The sequence below is a fragment of the Cucurbita maxima genome, unplaced genomic scaffold, assembly GCF_002738345.1.
Source record: "Cucurbita maxima cultivar Rimu unplaced genomic scaffold, Cmax_1.0 Cma_Scf00001, whole genome shotgun sequence".
Taxonomy (NCBI): Eukaryota; Viridiplantae; Streptophyta; class Magnoliopsida; order Cucurbitales; family Cucurbitaceae; genus Cucurbita; species Cucurbita maxima.
Window position 1 is genome coordinate 8,475,890 of NW_019272017.1, and position 14,626 is coordinate 8,490,515.

At 37.1% G+C, this 14,626-nt stretch overlaps 4 protein-coding genes and 1 non-coding gene across 7 annotated transcripts; 1 reads left to right on the plus strand and 4 right to left on the minus strand.

Annotated features, from left to right (window-relative positions):
* Positions 1-1,702: 1,702 nt before the first annotated feature.
* LOC111486662 (probable WRKY transcription factor 3) lies at positions 1,703-4,902 on the minus strand. The gene is made up of 4 exons (XM_023133875.1): positions 4,368-4,902; positions 3,210-3,907; positions 2,948-3,106; positions 1,703-2,234 (listed from the first exon to the last, which is right to left on the minus strand). The coding sequence occupies exons 1-4, from the start codon at positions 4,692-4,694 to the stop codon at positions 1,970-1,972; spliced, it is 1,449 nt and encodes a 482-aa protein (XP_022989643.1). The 5' UTR covers positions 4,695-4,902; the 3' UTR covers positions 1,703-1,969.
* A 909-nt stretch (positions 4,903-5,811) lies between these two features.
* Positions 5,812-8,162, minus strand: LOC111486732 (eukaryotic translation initiation factor 5A-2-like). Its single transcript, XM_023133969.1, has 5 exons — positions 7,868-8,162; positions 7,257-7,379; positions 7,089-7,145; positions 6,912-6,986; positions 5,812-6,284 (listed from the first exon to the last, which is right to left on the minus strand). Exons 1-5 carry the CDS (start codon positions 7,988-7,990, stop codon positions 6,183-6,185), a joined length of 480 nt encoding a protein of 159 aa, XP_022989737.1. The 5' UTR covers positions 7,991-8,162; the 3' UTR covers positions 5,812-6,182.
* A 141-nt stretch (positions 8,163-8,303) lies between these two features.
* TRNAW-CCA lies at positions 8,304-8,375 on the plus strand. The gene has a single exon. It is a non-coding gene; the product is annotated as a tRNA-Trp (tRNA).
* A 449-nt stretch (positions 8,376-8,824) lies between these two features.
* Positions 8,825-10,800, minus strand: LOC111491965 (cell division topological specificity factor homolog, chloroplastic-like). Of its 2 annotated transcripts, none has more exons than XM_023141084.1 (3): positions 10,605-10,800; positions 9,151-9,742; positions 8,825-9,015 (listed from the first exon to the last, which is right to left on the minus strand). In XM_023141084.1, the coding sequence occupies exons 1-3, from the start codon at positions 10,689-10,691 to the stop codon at positions 9,011-9,013; spliced, it is 684 nt and encodes a 227-aa protein (XP_022996852.1). In that variant the 5' UTR covers positions 10,692-10,800; the 3' UTR covers positions 8,825-9,010. The 2 variants fall into 2 exon arrangements, with proteins under 2 accessions (XP_022996852.1, XP_022996844.1); XM_023141076.1 differs by having other exon boundaries at positions 8,975-9,059.
* Positions 10,801-11,052: 252 nt separating this feature from the next.
* LOC111487095 (uncharacterized protein At5g01610-like) lies at positions 11,053-13,185 on the minus strand. Of its 2 annotated transcripts, XM_023134339.1 has the most exons (4): positions 12,903-13,185; positions 12,489-12,543; positions 12,323-12,377; positions 11,053-11,695 (listed from the first exon to the last, which is right to left on the minus strand). In XM_023134339.1, exons 2-4 carry the CDS (start codon positions 12,501-12,503, stop codon positions 11,316-11,318), a joined length of 450 nt encoding a protein of 149 aa, XP_022990107.1. In that variant the 5' UTR covers positions 12,504-12,543; positions 12,903-13,185; the 3' UTR covers positions 11,053-11,315. The 2 variants fall into 2 exon arrangements, with proteins under 2 accessions (XP_022990107.1, XP_022990099.1); XM_023134331.1 differs by lacking the exon at positions 12,489-12,543 and having other exon boundaries at positions 11,059-11,695; positions 12,903-13,170.
* Between the last annotated feature and the right edge of the window lie 1,441 nt (positions 13,186-14,626).

Genomic DNA, 14,626 nt, shown 5'->3' on the forward strand with positions numbered 1-14,626 from the left:
CTCCTCGATAGGGTTTTTAGTATATATGCACTTTACCAGCGCGAATTCCTAGCCCAATAGATTTGCAAATCGCGTTGACCCGAGGAATTCTCTCAACCCTCGATTTTGATTCACCGACCTTCTTGATCTTGATTCGTCGTCTCATCCAACCGTCATGAATCGTCTTCATCGCCTACCAAAGTTGTGTACTGCCATACTGGATCGAATTTATTTTTTATTTTTTATTTTTTGTTCCCCGCCACCTTCTGTTTAAATACATGTGTGGAAGTCGTTTATATCTAAAAATTTATATATTTTTTTAATGGTAATTACAATTAAAATTTGTAATTTCAATTAGCCACGGCTCCAACATCCCGAGTTACATGTTCATTTACTTTTCACTCGAAAACTATTCCTCATAAACCAACACGGAAAATCTTGGAAGATCACCCAATATATAATTATTCTAAGTAATTGACGTTTAATTTTGGAATCTTGAGCTATTGAAAATAAATGTAGCCCAGAGAAATTATTAAAAAGAAAAACAAAGGGTTGTAATTTATTTATTTATTTTGGGCTTTATCCTAATAACTCATAAATTGAATGGCAAAACTGTGAAATTTGTAAAAGACATGGCCTTTTTCTTGTGATTTCAGTCCAAAATTTGCAGAAAGATTTGGATTTTGAAGACCCAGTCCTCAAGGACTTGTTTGGTGGATATTGTTCAATTAGTTTTAAAAAATGTAAATAATAATAATAATTTGTTTTAAAAAATGTGTTTCATGTGTTAAATTTGTATGTAAAAATTTATCCAAGATAAAAGCATATAAAATGAGTTTGGAATAGAAATGCGACACTAGACAACATGTCCTAAACAAGTATGACAAGACATTCAACATGTGGTTATAGACAACATGCCTTGAACAAGTACGATCGTGACACTAAACAGACATTTTAAAACTTTAGCGTATAAAATAAAATAAACTTAAAAATCAAAACTCGAGATTTTTTATTAAGACAAGCTCTGAATCCTTGTTTATTTAAGGAAGGGATGCAACAAGTTTCGAATGTGTGTGTGTGTGGTGTTAAGGCCTAAGGGGATGGTGGGGACAAGGCAAAATTAAAGGTTTTAGGGACACATTTTCACCCTTATAAATGATGAAACTAAAAAGAGGAAATGGGTTGGTGTATTTCATTATGTAACTTATGGACAAGCATGTGATGCCTTCATTACATCTAATGGGACCCCAACTATGCCTCACTTCTCATCCCCTTCTTCTTTTGCCTTCCCTTTCCATTTCTCACTAAGTCCCAATCATGGAATCTTCTCCTCTCACACATATAAGTAGCTCACGAGTAACGAAAATGAAACATTTAGAAAGTCGCTTCGAACAGCCTGCTGGAATTACGGATGGAACCCAACAGTAAAACAAGACTTGCTGACGAAAACATTTAGAAAGTCATTCCGAACACATCTTCTAGCCACAAAATCTAGCTCAATAGATCAAACTGACTCTTCTCCCCACATTTATAAACCAACATTTAACAACTTACAGGTATTCAGCGACTTTCACAATCGACACGTGGACCATACCACATTTGGGTTGAATGTTCACTAACAACTCGATCACATTACAACACATTCATGTCACTTGAACCAGGCAGTCAGGCAAATAACAGAAAATTTTCAAGACCCACGAAACAGCTCGACCCATAAACGAAATAGTATGGAACGGATCACAATCATAAATAAATAATATATAGATTCATTTACAAAAGAATGCAAACAATATGTTTCTTTCAGGTACTTGCATACAATAACCATTACAAACTAATTCCTCTTCATGTATCATTTCCTTTTAACTGTATATGAAGGAGTGGGCAAAATGGTATTGATTTATGAAGTATGGCTTTGGAAGTGGGAAATATAAAACAAGCAGAGAGTATCTGGCAGACAAGTATGATCTTTTTTGCTCATAACTAGAGCAACCTACGTTATTTGTTCTTCTTTTAACCGTAGAACTCCAGCATGCTGATGACGGGAGTTCCCATGATCATTGTTCTTATTTGAAATATTATGTGATTTTAGCTGTGGAACGTTACTGTTGACTGACCTGTGGCTGCTGATTTTACCAGCTGGAACGTCATGATTGTGTTTACCCTCATACGTCGTTATGACAGCTTTCGGGTCCGTTGAAGCTCTCTCTACATGTTTACGAACATTGCATCCTGGCGTCGTGCATTTATAGTAGCTCCTGCAATGAAGATCGTTTGATGAATGTTAAAAAAATGACAATCCCAAAGATAGTGTCAACAACATCTCGCGCAAACATAGACCAGTCTTGACATTTCAAATTACAACCAAGAATGTAACCGCTCAAGCCCACCGCTAGTAGATATTGTCCTCATTAGACATTTCCTTTCGAGCTTCCCCTCAAAGTTTTTAAAATGTGTGTGCTAGGGAGAGGTTTCTACGCCCTTATAAAGAATGCTCCATTCTCCTCCCAACCAATGTGGACCTCACAATCCACCGCTCTTTCGAGGCCCAGCATCCTCGTTGGCACTCGTTCCCTTCTCCAATCGATGTGACACCCCCCTTCAAGGCCCAGCGTCCTTGCTGGCACACTGCCTCGTGTCCACCCCCTTCGGGGCTCAACCTCCTCATTGGCACATTGTCCGGTATTTGTCTCTGATACCATTTGTAACGGTTCAAGCCCACCACTAGCAGATATTATCCTCCTTGGACTTTCCCTCAAGGTTTTTAAAACGCGTCTGAGAGGTTTTCACACCCTTCTAAAGAATGTTTCGTTCTCCTCCCTAACCGATATGGGATCTCACAAAGGAAGATGTTAGTTTTGAATTGTGTGAATTTTTAAGACCACTTTGTTTGTTGATATAATGGCAATCTACGTTTCTATAACTCGAACTACTGAAACTTAATGAGATAAAAAGCACGCTCACGACTCACCTGGGGTAAGGGTTGCCTTTGACAATTTTCTGCCCATACTTTCTCCACCTGTAGCCATCATCCAATAGATCAACTTCGCTTGTAGTCTGCACAATGATTCTGGATTCTGCAAGAGTCCTATGAGAAGATGCTGGCTCAGGAAGCCTTACCTCAGTATTCCTGCATAATAGAGGTAGAACATTGCTCATATCAATCAAAAAACAAGCAGCAGCTATATACTTGTAAGTTGAAAAGGCATATTCTTCTGCATAATAACGCTTACCGTCTCTTGGCATCAGGCTCGTCGTCATCTTTTCGATTCAGTCCAGTCTCTATCTCACTCCCTCCCTCACCATCACTAGTACCTGACAACTGTTCATGCGTAACATGACTCGATTCTTGATCATTCTTTATGGAAGACACATCTTTCAGCTCGTTCAATTTACTCTGAACTTGAGAACACATCTCAGGATTTGAATATCCATTAGAATTTCCGACATCCTTTCCCCCCTTGTTCGGTTGAGGTTGTTTGTGGTTGTGCTCGCCCTTGTAGATAATCTCAGTGACTTGTCCTTCAAGAGATCGTTCAACCTTTTTCCTAACAGGACAATTCGGGTGCGTGCACTTATAGTAGCTTCGAGGAAATTCACCGCCCTTCACTTGTTTCTGTCCATATTTTCTCCAATTGTAGCCATCATCAGCAGGTCTACCAACAGTACACAAAGAAGATTGCACTCTCTGCTCTGATTGAGAGATATCCAGTACCTCTTTGGATGCAAGTCCAGCATTCGGGAATGACGGTTGCATCGGCTGATCTTTAATCTTCTCGCCCAGAAAGGTCGTCGAAAGCTGTAAGGACGACGCATAGGGTGCTACTGATGGAGACAAAGATGCTGCTTGTATTTGCTTATGAGAACAGGCTTCTGCAGCCTGCATAGTAACCTGAGCCAAAGCCTGCTGATGGGTCATTCCAAAAGGCCCCTATAACAAGCCATGCCAAAACAAAGTGAGCCAACATTCACAAAGTCTACAAAGAACGGCATAACAGGCCAATGTTCATCTTTATTTCTTCTAAGACAATTCAAAACATAAAAGTTTCGAAGGGATTATAGTTCAAACTGCAAATGAAACGGGATCAAATGATCAAGCATGTAACATGATAACAAAGATTCGAGAATCTTAAGGTCACTAGTTTGAACAAATATTCAAGCCACTCAACCAAATGAACTAATCAGTCGTCTTCATTAATACAACCATTTTGCTTCTTCTTCCACTATGAACAAGCATGAAACAAAAACTGAATTACGTGTTTAACATGCAAAATCAATTGTCCTAAAAAAGCCATTCAAGAACAGTAAAGAGAACATGATCCGGATTTTTCTCATAATTGTCCAACAGCTATAAAAGTAGTCTGTCATAACAGAAAATTTTAAGCAATTACTTGACTAGGCGAAAGAAGCCCAGGAGAATCGAGCAGACCGGGAGGGCCTTTGAACTCAGACTCCAGCGGAGGAACAGCCACCGGCGATGTCATGGCTCCGGCGAGGAGCTGAGAAAAAGACTTGCAGTCATCGGGATCGGAGAAGAAGCTCGAGACGAGGGTCATCGGCCCTGGGCTAAACCCAAATCCCAAACCCGGGCCACCGCTGAAGAGAGACTCCATGGAGGTCCGTGGCGGCAGATTAATAGTGGGCCTCAAGGGACGGGGCTTAAGTTTGGACGGCGGTTGCGGCGAGGACGGTGGCAGTTCTTCTTCATCGTCACCCATAAATGAAAAAATGAAAGTGAAAGTAATCAATCAAAGTGGGGCGTTTCTGGAATATACCAAAAGTTCGAGTTCCTGGGATTGTTCTCGGGATCTGAAATTGAGCTGAAAGAAAAAAGTCCACGCCCCGAATAAAGAAAAGGGTAATTAGACTAAAATCCAAACAACAATTTTTGTAATCCTCTTTCTGTTTTCCTTCTTCAATATAATCTTATTAGGCCTCCACACCAACCCCATGAATATCACAAAATTAACCTCAAAATTCACAAAATTACCCACAACAACAGATTTTTTTATGTTCAATGTTGTGAATTCATGAACTTAAAATTTGACTAAATAAAAAGATTATTTTAATTTTTAAAGATTTAATGTTCTATTTGAGGCTATCGAATTAGCTTCTTTGTTTTTCAGTTATTATCCAAACATTTAAATACCTTAAAAATCAAAAAAATTAAAATAAAATTTTCCAAATTCAAATACATGGTTTTTTTTAATTATAAGAAAAAGAAAACAACTATTAAAATATCAACCGGCTGATTCTGTAGTTTCAATGGGAAGAGAGGGGCAAAAACGGAAAAGAGAAGGAAAAATACATCTAGGCGTTGGCACAAATTGAAAGGATAGGGCATAGGATGGTGAAGTCCAGTTGATGTTCCTTTGATTTTGAAAGAAGAGGTTAAGGTCGTCGGAGGGACCCACAGGGATAGAAAAATAAAAATGCAACTAAATGACAAGTCATTATCATATTTCTTTAACCATTTTAATATTTTATATATAAATAAATAAATATGCAATTCAAAACGTAATTGAGACTCCACATGGAGCTACCCCGAATAAGAAGCCCTATTTCAAGCATGGAGGAAGGAGCAAAGAACATATTTTCCCTCCTAGATAAATGGGGCCTATGGTCTCCTCCCCACTTAATATAAATATATTTTTCAAACTAAATGAAAAATTTTGCAAAGATGGAATGAGGAAGGCTTCCTCGTCCCCACCCTGCCCCATGGACGGGAGGGCCCTCTTTATTTTATCACTATACATGCCTACTAACAAACAGTGTCAGTATACAGCAGCAAGTATGAAACATGGGTAGCTATAAATAAATGAACGCTCCAAGAAAAACATATAAAGCCAAGATTCATAAGAAAGAAAGTTGCACAATATGATAAGCAATAGAAATATATAACTAAGAAAGAAATCCCCATCGGTAAATAAATATTAGAATGATTCTATCCTACGACTCTTAAGCAACCATGGCACCTATGAAGTTTACATAATTTGATGACGGACGACTAGCCAAGAAACAACTCTTAATTCAAACAGCAATAGGCAAGACAAAAATAAATCTTAATTGTAGAGACTCCAGAGTAAAAGAAACAACTAATCGAGGAGCAGCATCGAACCAAGCTTTCTCAAAACATGTCAAACGACTGCGGATTACGATCTGGATATCGTTCTAACATCTTTTTGCGTTTGTTTTCCCAGAGGAAACTATTTTGGGCCGATGTCCTTGAGAGCGCAGATTTGCTCCTCTCCCATTGAAGACATGACAGTCACAATCAGATCCTTCCCCTCAGCAAATCCATCCTTGATCTGTATGTAGCACATGGAACAAGACGACCAATCTTAAGAACTAATGCCACTCATAGCTCGCATAGAACAGAAAGCAGTCAAAAATATGGAAGTAATATCATCTAAAGCTATTGATCTCACAATAAGAATCCACCTCGCAAGAAAGGAAGTCACTTCTAGATCAACATATCAATATTTATCAACCAAGATTTACCCTTTATAGAAAAGCTATAGAATTTATAATCTTGGTTTGGAATCATGGGATCCTTTTCTATCTACTAATACTAAATGGTTGTTAGTTAATCATACAAAAACTAAACTTCTGCATTTGAAAACGTTTTAGCATTTAACATTTTTTTTAAAAAAAACACAGCTATTTCAACCCTTCTTCAAGGGTACACCCTCCTTAAATAAACCACATGTCCACATTTAGCAAGAAACTCAAAACCTATCTCAAGCCTATATTAGTGAACAGAAAGCCATATACACTCGTAACTCCTAATCCCAGAGTAATGAAGTCCCATAAAAAAAAGGACCGGCTAATAAACGTGAAGGAATGAAGAAATAGTCGCAATGGGGTCTACCAAGCCATCAAGGCCAATGGAACACAATACAGGAAACTGTCGACAGCCAATAAGAAAATATTACCTGGGTCATCAGACTCTCATCGTTTGGAAGCCTCAGGTCATCCTTGGTGTTACCACTGTCCGTCAGCAGGCTAATCTGATAAGTTTACATTGAAATTAGGGTTGTTAGCCACGGTGCTCTACATGAACAACCGGGGGAAATCGATATAAGAACTAAACAAACAGAATTTAATCATACAAATCCATCCTCAGAGATATCAATGAGCTGATAGTCAGTGCGACTGACATGGGGAACCTGTGTTTAAAAAATACAAAACTCAATAATAACAAAAAAAACTTGCTCAAAAAAATTTACAAACTGCTAAGAAAAGTATAAAATGGAAAAGGAAAAGAAAAATCTTCATACATCACAGTTGTGAGAAGAAGGAACGATATCTTCAAGCTTTTTAGAGGTGAAAATGTCAATGGCAACAAAGTGACATTTAGCATGTCCGTGCTTTCCAGTCTTAGAGGTTGAAACTTCAACAACCTACAACCGATAATGCATGTGCCTTAGGTCAAGATTTGTTAAAAGGAAAACAAATACAATATTATGCTGAAACCACCAAAGGTGAAAACCCTAAAAGAAAGACTGACATATGATATCTCCATACAATTCATTACTTCCATTTAAGCTTACGAGGTTGGCCATCAATTCAATTTCATCCAAAATAAATTTGACTTACAAACTAAAATAGATGGACGACAGCATCTAGGAGTAAAATCAGAAGAGAAAAATAAATAAGTACATAAAGAAAGGATAGAACAGCGGAGATCAGCCCCAAAAATCAAAGAAACACAATCAACCGAAACCACAGAAGAAGATGGGATAAAAGGAAAGCCGTTGATGAAGTTACATGAAAAATTGAAGCAGAGGATTGAGCGCATAACTATCAATCATGTTAAACAAGAATTATATAGATAAATGGGGCGAAGGATGAGAGATAATTGAGGAAACAGAACGAAAACGATAAGAACCTTGCAAGGCCTGCCCTTGATGACAATGTAACCATTCTTACGGATGGTTCCAGCCTGCTGAGGATAAGTCTTGGAAGCTCCGGCGTCGGCCTTCGACTCGAAGTGGTGCTCCTCGTCAGACATGGCTCTGTAGGGAGACAGAGTGCAAAGAGGAGAGGGTGATGACGGAAAAGTAAAAAGGCTCAGAGACGTGCGACGGAGTGGGTTGAAGAAAGAAGCGAATTTATATATACACGAGAAAAACGAAGAATAGTGGATGGACCCACAAATGGGAGCGAGTATCCTAGGGTTTCAAAAAAAAAAATATATATATATATATATATATATTAATGGTATTATAAATTATAATTTTTTTATTTAATTAATAACTTTTGGAAACAAATACTAAATACTCAATGAGGTAAATCTTATTGCTAAGGAAATAAATCTCAAACATGGATCTGTGGCGCAATGGTAGCGCGTCTGACTCCAGATCAGAAGGTTGCGTGTTCGATTCACGTCAGGTTCAAATCCATTTTATTTTTTTTCCCATTTTGGGCTTGGGCTTAGCTAGGGCTTGATTTACAGGCTGGAACTGGACTGCCTTTTGAAACTGATTTATAACACTTTGCCGGTGGTCATCAACAGAAAAATTAAAATTTCACTTTAATATAGTCATATTTGAAAACAATTTCTTCTTCAGTGGTCTGCTTCCTAAAATTATGATCGTTTTTTTATCAATTTTTTTTGGGTAAACTTCTCACCTTCCATAAAAACACATTTAATTCTAAACCAAATTTGTTTTTAAATTTGACTTCATTTTTTAAATCATTTTTAAAAACAGGCAATAAACTAAAAAAATCAATAGAAAAACGGAGCTTAATTCTTAAAAATAAAAATGGATATCAACTTAAATTGTCCAGATTTCAGTTTTGGACATGAGATTAATCTTTTGTAATTTAATGGCCATGCTCATTTCCGGCACGGATATCCAACACTTCCAAGTTCCACTATAGTTCAAAGATTCCAGCACCACCATCCAAAAAGTAAATGTTCTAATGAGTTGATAATCAGCGTACCTTAATTTAAATCTGCTATAAGCAAACACCGATGGTCAACAAGCGGATAGAGAGAAGCTAGAGTGCAGTCTTGTAAATTAGCAGCTTACCCTGTTGAAAATGAAATAGCTATGGTCCGAAGAACAGCAAATACTCTACACAACAAGATCAAACAAATAAAAGTTTTTGCTACTACACTAAGTTTTCATCAATAAAAAATGAGACAATGAAGCAGGACTTAAGAACCTTTTCCTTCTGCAATTAATGAGTCGAAAATGGGACCTGCAGGGCCAGATCTCTCTCCATCATCCTTCAATTCTGTATTTATGGTTGCTCCAACTTCCTCACTGCCTTGATAATCAGCCTTCACCCTTCGCACAGGCACCGTTACAGAGTAAATCGTTCTGAGATCTGAATCAGTAGAGACATTAAATTGAACTTTATCTTCTGAATCTATTTCTACAAAATCCGAAAGAGAACTCAACATGCTGTCCACAATTTTTTGTTTAGTTTCATCATTAACTGCACATCGATCGGACAACAGAATCATCTTTAACCGCTGCTTGGCAATCATAGCATTAGAGTTCGATTTGGATGTTGATGATGGAAAAATTATCCTCCAAGCCAATATTAATCGTTCCAAGAAGTTCATCTTCATGGAACTGAGGATAAAGCTTTCTTGGCTTAAGGATCTTGGTGATCGTTCATAATCTGCTGAGCTCTCAACATCTTGCTCGGAGATACTATGTATGCGATCATTTTCATGTGCCATGGTGCGCCATTTTGGCTTGATTCCTTTATTTCCAGATCTTCTATGAACAAAACCAGAGAGGTCAACCTGCAGTACAATAAATTAATCTCAAACTAAGGAAAGCCTCGATTCCTTTATTTCTCCGTACCAATCACTATACAGAAGATTCAGTAAAATCTGAACAAACGTCTCGATTGTCTCCAGAACTAAAACTGAAATAAAAGAAAGGTTTAAAAAATCTTCGTAGATAGGCCATCTAAGTTTATGTATGCTTACGATTCGGCCAAAAAACATCCATAAATAACGCGTCGGACCATCTACTTTTTGAGTGACATGAAAAATTTTATAGGTACTCCAACGACGCAACTTGGGAGAAACCAAACCAGTGTTAGTATATGTCTTGCAACTATCAAGAAACACAGTCTAAGCCATCTCAACTATTGAAATTCAAACACGACTCGGTGCAATTACTTGACCAAGACAACTATTAATAACAGGAAAACCTGGAAAAATGTCCAAGCGGCATCAAGAGTAGAGTTCAAAATCAAGTCCAAAGGCAGAAATAAATTAATAAAGACCTGAAGAAGCAACTAAACAACTAGTATTTGAACACTGCCGTCAGAAATGAAAAAAGGATCCACAAACTGCGATCCCGAAATGATATAGCCGAAAGGTTCCGATCAAAACAAAAAGGTCGAATGGCAAATCACAGAATCAGATTCCAGAAAGTAAGAACTTGAAAACTATAGACATGTTCGATATCATTTAATATGCAAATTTCAAAAGGCTAACGACTAATCTAGTTCCTTCTTACAAACATCAAAGTCTATTCCATGCATTTATTGGTGAAATTGAGATGCATTTGACGAATGCCAACAAACTCGGATGAAATTGAAGATAAGAAAGCTTAGTATTAGAGAAACAAAGCTAAGAGAATTGAGTTTCAAACCTTAAGAGGATGAAGGGAGATCGGAGAATGCCGCGGATAACAAGAACCTACTGTTGCAAAAGCCCTTGGATATCCAGGCATCGCCATTTTCGAGTTCTTTTCCCTGTTTCGTTCTCCCGCGCTTTCACTCTCTTTACCCGAGACAACTACTGACTAGGGACCATTATCAGGTTCTAGCGCTGAGCAACGGTCGTACAGAGGCCTGAAACGACGACGTTAAAAGTCGGGTTCCAATGTCCAGATAAACGACGTCGTTTACTCGGATGACGTGTAATTACTTTTTTTCTGTTTTAGTTTCCAAAATAAATAAAGAAAATAAAACATTAGTTCGAGCCAATTTAGTAACACTGTCATTTCCCATTTTCTGTTTGTCTTTTTTCTCCTCTCCCATTCTTAAAATTAATTTAATTTTACGAAAAATAGAAGAAAATCAAAAAAAAAAAAAAAAAAAAAATCAATAAATGCATATTTATTTATCTCTAAAAAAATATTGTAACCCTTAACACTACCAGTCTCTTCATAAGCCATCAGCTCCGCTAGGTAAGCAAGTTGGGAAGCATTACATTTTATGGATCAACTGGTTTGGACACTCCTCATGAAAACAATATCTATAATAGAAGGAGACAAGATTCAAATGCAGCTAATGTAACCCACAGGATTCATTTCCTTGCTATCCTTAATGATGCCTAACAATGTGCCATAGTTTGAATATCAGAATTCTTCTACCCTAACGGCGTCACGGGGCTTTTCGTACGCATCTTTCGGTCTCGACTTCTTCACTCCTGCTGTGAACCAGACCTTATCAGATTTGTAGCCCTCAACCATCACGCTTGTCACTTTCACCCACACTAGGACTTTTGTCTTCATTCCTTCAATGCTTGTTAGCTTCCCTCTCTGAAGAGTTCCTTTCACCCGTGTTGCATATCTGACCACAGAAGAATCCTTGAAGCTTATCTCACAAACGGATGGTAAGTACACAATCAGCCTGGACCTGGATTCATCAAATTCGTAGCTGATTATGTTCTGAGGAAAGAGGCCGGGCGGTAAGTTGTACTCACGGAGTAATTCCGGCAGGCTCTTCAATGGCTTTCCTGTGGGGAGGAAAAAAAAATGTTGAATGCTAAGATGGGTTATGATTTTCTTCAGTATTAAGCTCATGTAAATCTATTAAGACTTAATAGAGGAGATGAGAGGCAGTCATAAAGGGAGTGAGAGATAGTTAGATAGAATATGAACAAATCAGATACGCAGAAAGGACAAAGGCAAATTCTGATCCCTAGCGGTACGAAAAGAGAGGTCATGATGTTGCGCGCCTAGGAGGGCTGTGCGCTTTGGCCCGAACCCAGTGCCACATTAGGTTAGGGAGTTGGGGCGATAATAGCTCCTCCGCAGTAATCTCCCAATATGCTCAAAAAGCGAGAGCCCTGGTTAAACGAAACCGAGGACATACAGCAAGACTTTGCTTGTTAGGATAGGAGGGAGAGAAGCCCCTACTGACACATTCAAAATGAACTCACTCAAAAGGAAATGGAAAAACGAAAGGGGAAATTTCATTCATAGGGAATTTCGGGAGAAGCTGAGAGGCTGAGGTAGGGATTATCCATTTATCCAGCACTTCCCACAGAATGCAACCGGATATAGCAGCAATATGGTTCATCAATCCAGCATTGAATATGCAATTATCCTAATATGAAAGGAGAGGATGTGCAAGAGGTCACCTTTTAGCTTGTTGAAAATCCACTTTGCCTTCTCTTCCACGGTATTTGAGAAAGTCTGCAACAAAAGATAAAATATATGAGATTCTAACCAAGGTCTAAGTTCAATATTCGCCTATACAGAAATGGAGGCGCTCAGGGTTTTAGCTGATGCCAATTGCTACTTAACGCAAGTTTTGAGCATCCAGGTATAATCTGATTTTGCCGTGTTTGCATCAAGCTTCCTGTTCGACATTTAACAATCAACCTCACGTTTGAAAGAAACATTGCAAAAAGAGAAATACATATCAGCATCTCCTTAATAGATCAGTCCATTTTCACTTCCATCATAACCCTATCGGTCAATCCTCTGATTAGTGGAAGAAACCAACGGATCTCGCCTTAATCTCGGTACTAAGCCATATACAAAGAAAAATCAGCACAAAGTCCACCGCTAATGACAATCGAGGCTAGCTTCATTTCTCAAATCGCGAAAATTAAAAAGAAACTCAACACTAAAATAAAAGAAAAACACAGGGAGATGCTCGGCTACACAATACACAAACGAAGGAACAAAATTGACAAACACGAAGCAGAAACTCACTTGGAAATCGTCGGTGATATTAGCGAGTTCCTCCTTGGCTTTCTTTGAAATCCACAAGCTCCCGACCTTTAAGCTGCTCACTCTGGTCAAGGCCTTCTCCATTTTTGCAGCTCGGACCGACCTTCACTCCCTCTAGAGCTCGGCTGGGAGAGAAGAAAATGGGTGAAGTAAGAGAGCCGTAGAAAATGGGAGCCACACCCATATAAATCTGAAGCCACCTCGAGAAGACAAAGGCGCCACTGTCAAATGTGAATAGCAGTGAGTGTGAAATGGAATCGAGAGGGTAATTTGGTAATTTGGCGTGGAGCTAATCTTCAGGCTTTTGAGCGTTTTCACGGCTATGCCATTCGCTATTCTAACGCCAACTTAAATTTTAAAAATATATATATATATATATATATATATATACAATTTTAAATTTTTTATATATATTTTAAAGTTTTAAAATTTATGAATATAAAATTAATTATAAAAATATAAATGAAATAGACACCGACTTTTAAAATTAAAAATAATATATATATATATTTCCAAAACAGTGGCGGGTCGAGAAGACAGAAAAAACAGAAAGGAAATTAAAAGGGAAAAAATTCCACGACTTTTACTGGGAATCGTGAATTGAAAGACGAGGATGATTCGATTGGGTGATTGGACGATGAAGATGATTTGGCACATGGGTCTGTGGGGTCCTCTCTTCATGGTTTACAGCTCAAAACTCTAATTTACAGTAATTTTTAAGCCAACAAAATTACATCTACCAATACGGTAGGTTTTATTATCTTTAACCCCAAAGATTGAAAATTCTCTTTCATTTTAACATCCAATGAATTTAACATCAAAACTGAATTTTTTATTACTTTTTGGAAGGTTGAATTTTTTTTTTTTTTAAATTAAATTATGTTGTTTAATCTACCCATATATAAATTCACTAAATATTAAAAATAAAATAAAATTAACTCATTATCCACGAATATCTAAAATAATCTATAATTAATTATTATAATGTATTATCTAAATATTATATCTCAACTTAATCCAATTCAAAAATTGAATTACAGTCTAATCTAAACTCTATAATATATTTGTTTGATGTTAGAATTTTTTAAAATTTTAATTATTAATATAAAATTATTACATACATGTGTTTTTAAAAAAATAATTAAAAAAATTACTCGACAACCCAACAAAAAAAAAAATAGATGGTTGAATTGAGTTGAATTATGAATTTTATTCGAGTTACTCGAGTCACTAATTCAACCAACCCAAAATTTCAAGTGAGTAAAAGAAATAAAAACTCAATTTAACCCACGTAAAACTCTGGTAGAACTATTACATTAATGAATGTATTAAAAGTGATTAGACTACTTTTATTGCATCAAATGGTAGTAGGTGTTAGACTTCTTCTACCACGCCCATTCTTGACTCATCAAGCTCGGCGTTAATCGAGTCAAAAGCACATGTCCCCTCGTCATGAATTAGAGTATTAACTCTCCTTTGAAAATTGTCCAAACTCAACTTGCTGCTAAAAATTATGTATGCTAAAATACCACATTAGTTTTTTTTTTTTTTTTTTTTTTTAAACTATGGATAAGACCAAATGGATTAAAATTTATGTAAAACCAAAGTCATGGTGAAAAGTTGCAAGGAAAGAATCGGAATAAAAGTATGATTCGAGAAAAAAAAAAAAAAAAAAAAAAAAAAAAAAAAAAAAAAAAAAAAAAAAA

What these genes read in the sequence shown, in the direction of transcription:
- LOC111486662 (XM_023133875.1), bottom strand. Translation starts at nt 4,694, where the DNA reads ATGGGTGACGATGAAGAAGAACTGCCACCGTCCTCGCCGCAACCGCCG. An exon ending in GGCTTCTTTCGCCTAGTCAA is followed by an intron (nt 3,908 to 4,367) that starts GTAATTGCTTAA and finishes GGCTTGTTATAG; the next exon opens with GGGCCTTTTGGAATGACCCA. An exon ending in GAGCCTGATGCCAAGAGACG is followed by an intron (nt 3,107 to 3,209) that starts GTAAGCGTTATT and finishes TCTATTATGCAG; the next exon opens with GAATACTGAGGTAAGGCTTC.
- LOC111486732 (XM_023133969.1), bottom strand. Translation starts at nt 7,990, where the DNA reads ATGTCTGACGAGGAGCACCACTTCGAGTCGAAGGCCGACGCCGGAGCT. An exon ending in CTTCTTCTCACAACTGTGAT is followed by an intron (nt 7,146 to 7,256) that starts GTATGAAGATTT and finishes TTTTAAACACAG; the next exon opens with GTTCCCCATGTCAGTCGCAC. An exon ending in ATATCTCTGAGGATGGATTT is followed by an intron (nt 6,987 to 7,088) that starts GTATGATTAAAT and finishes TAAACTTATCAG; the next exon opens with ATTAGCCTGCTGACGGACAG.
- LOC111491965 (XM_023141076.1), bottom strand. Translation starts at nt 10,691, where the DNA reads ATGGCGATGCCTGGATATCCAAGGGCTTTTGCAACAGTAGGTTCTTGT. An exon ending in TCTCCCTTCATCCTCTTAAG is followed by an intron (nt 9,743 to 10,604) that starts GTTTGAAACTCA and finishes ATTGTACTGCAG; the next exon opens with GTTGACCTCTCTGGTTTTGT. An exon ending in ATTAATTGCAGAAGGAAAAG is followed by an intron (nt 9,060 to 9,150) that starts GTTCTTAAGTCC and finishes CTTGTTGTGTAG; the next exon opens with AGTATTTGCTGTTCTTCGGA.
- LOC111487095 (XM_023134331.1), bottom strand. Translation starts at nt 13,004, where the DNA reads ATGGAGAAGGCCTTGACCAGAGTGAGCAGCTTAAAGGTCGGGAGCTTG. An exon ending in ATATCACCGACGATTTCCAA is followed by an intron (nt 12,378 to 12,902) that starts GTGAGTTTCTGC and finishes CTTTTGTTGCAG; the next exon opens with ACTTTCTCAAATACCGTGGA. An exon ending in GATTTTCAACAAGCTAAAAG is followed by an intron (nt 11,696 to 12,322) that starts GTGACCTCTTGC and finishes TCCTCCCCACAG; the next exon opens with GAAAGCCATTGAAGAGCCTG.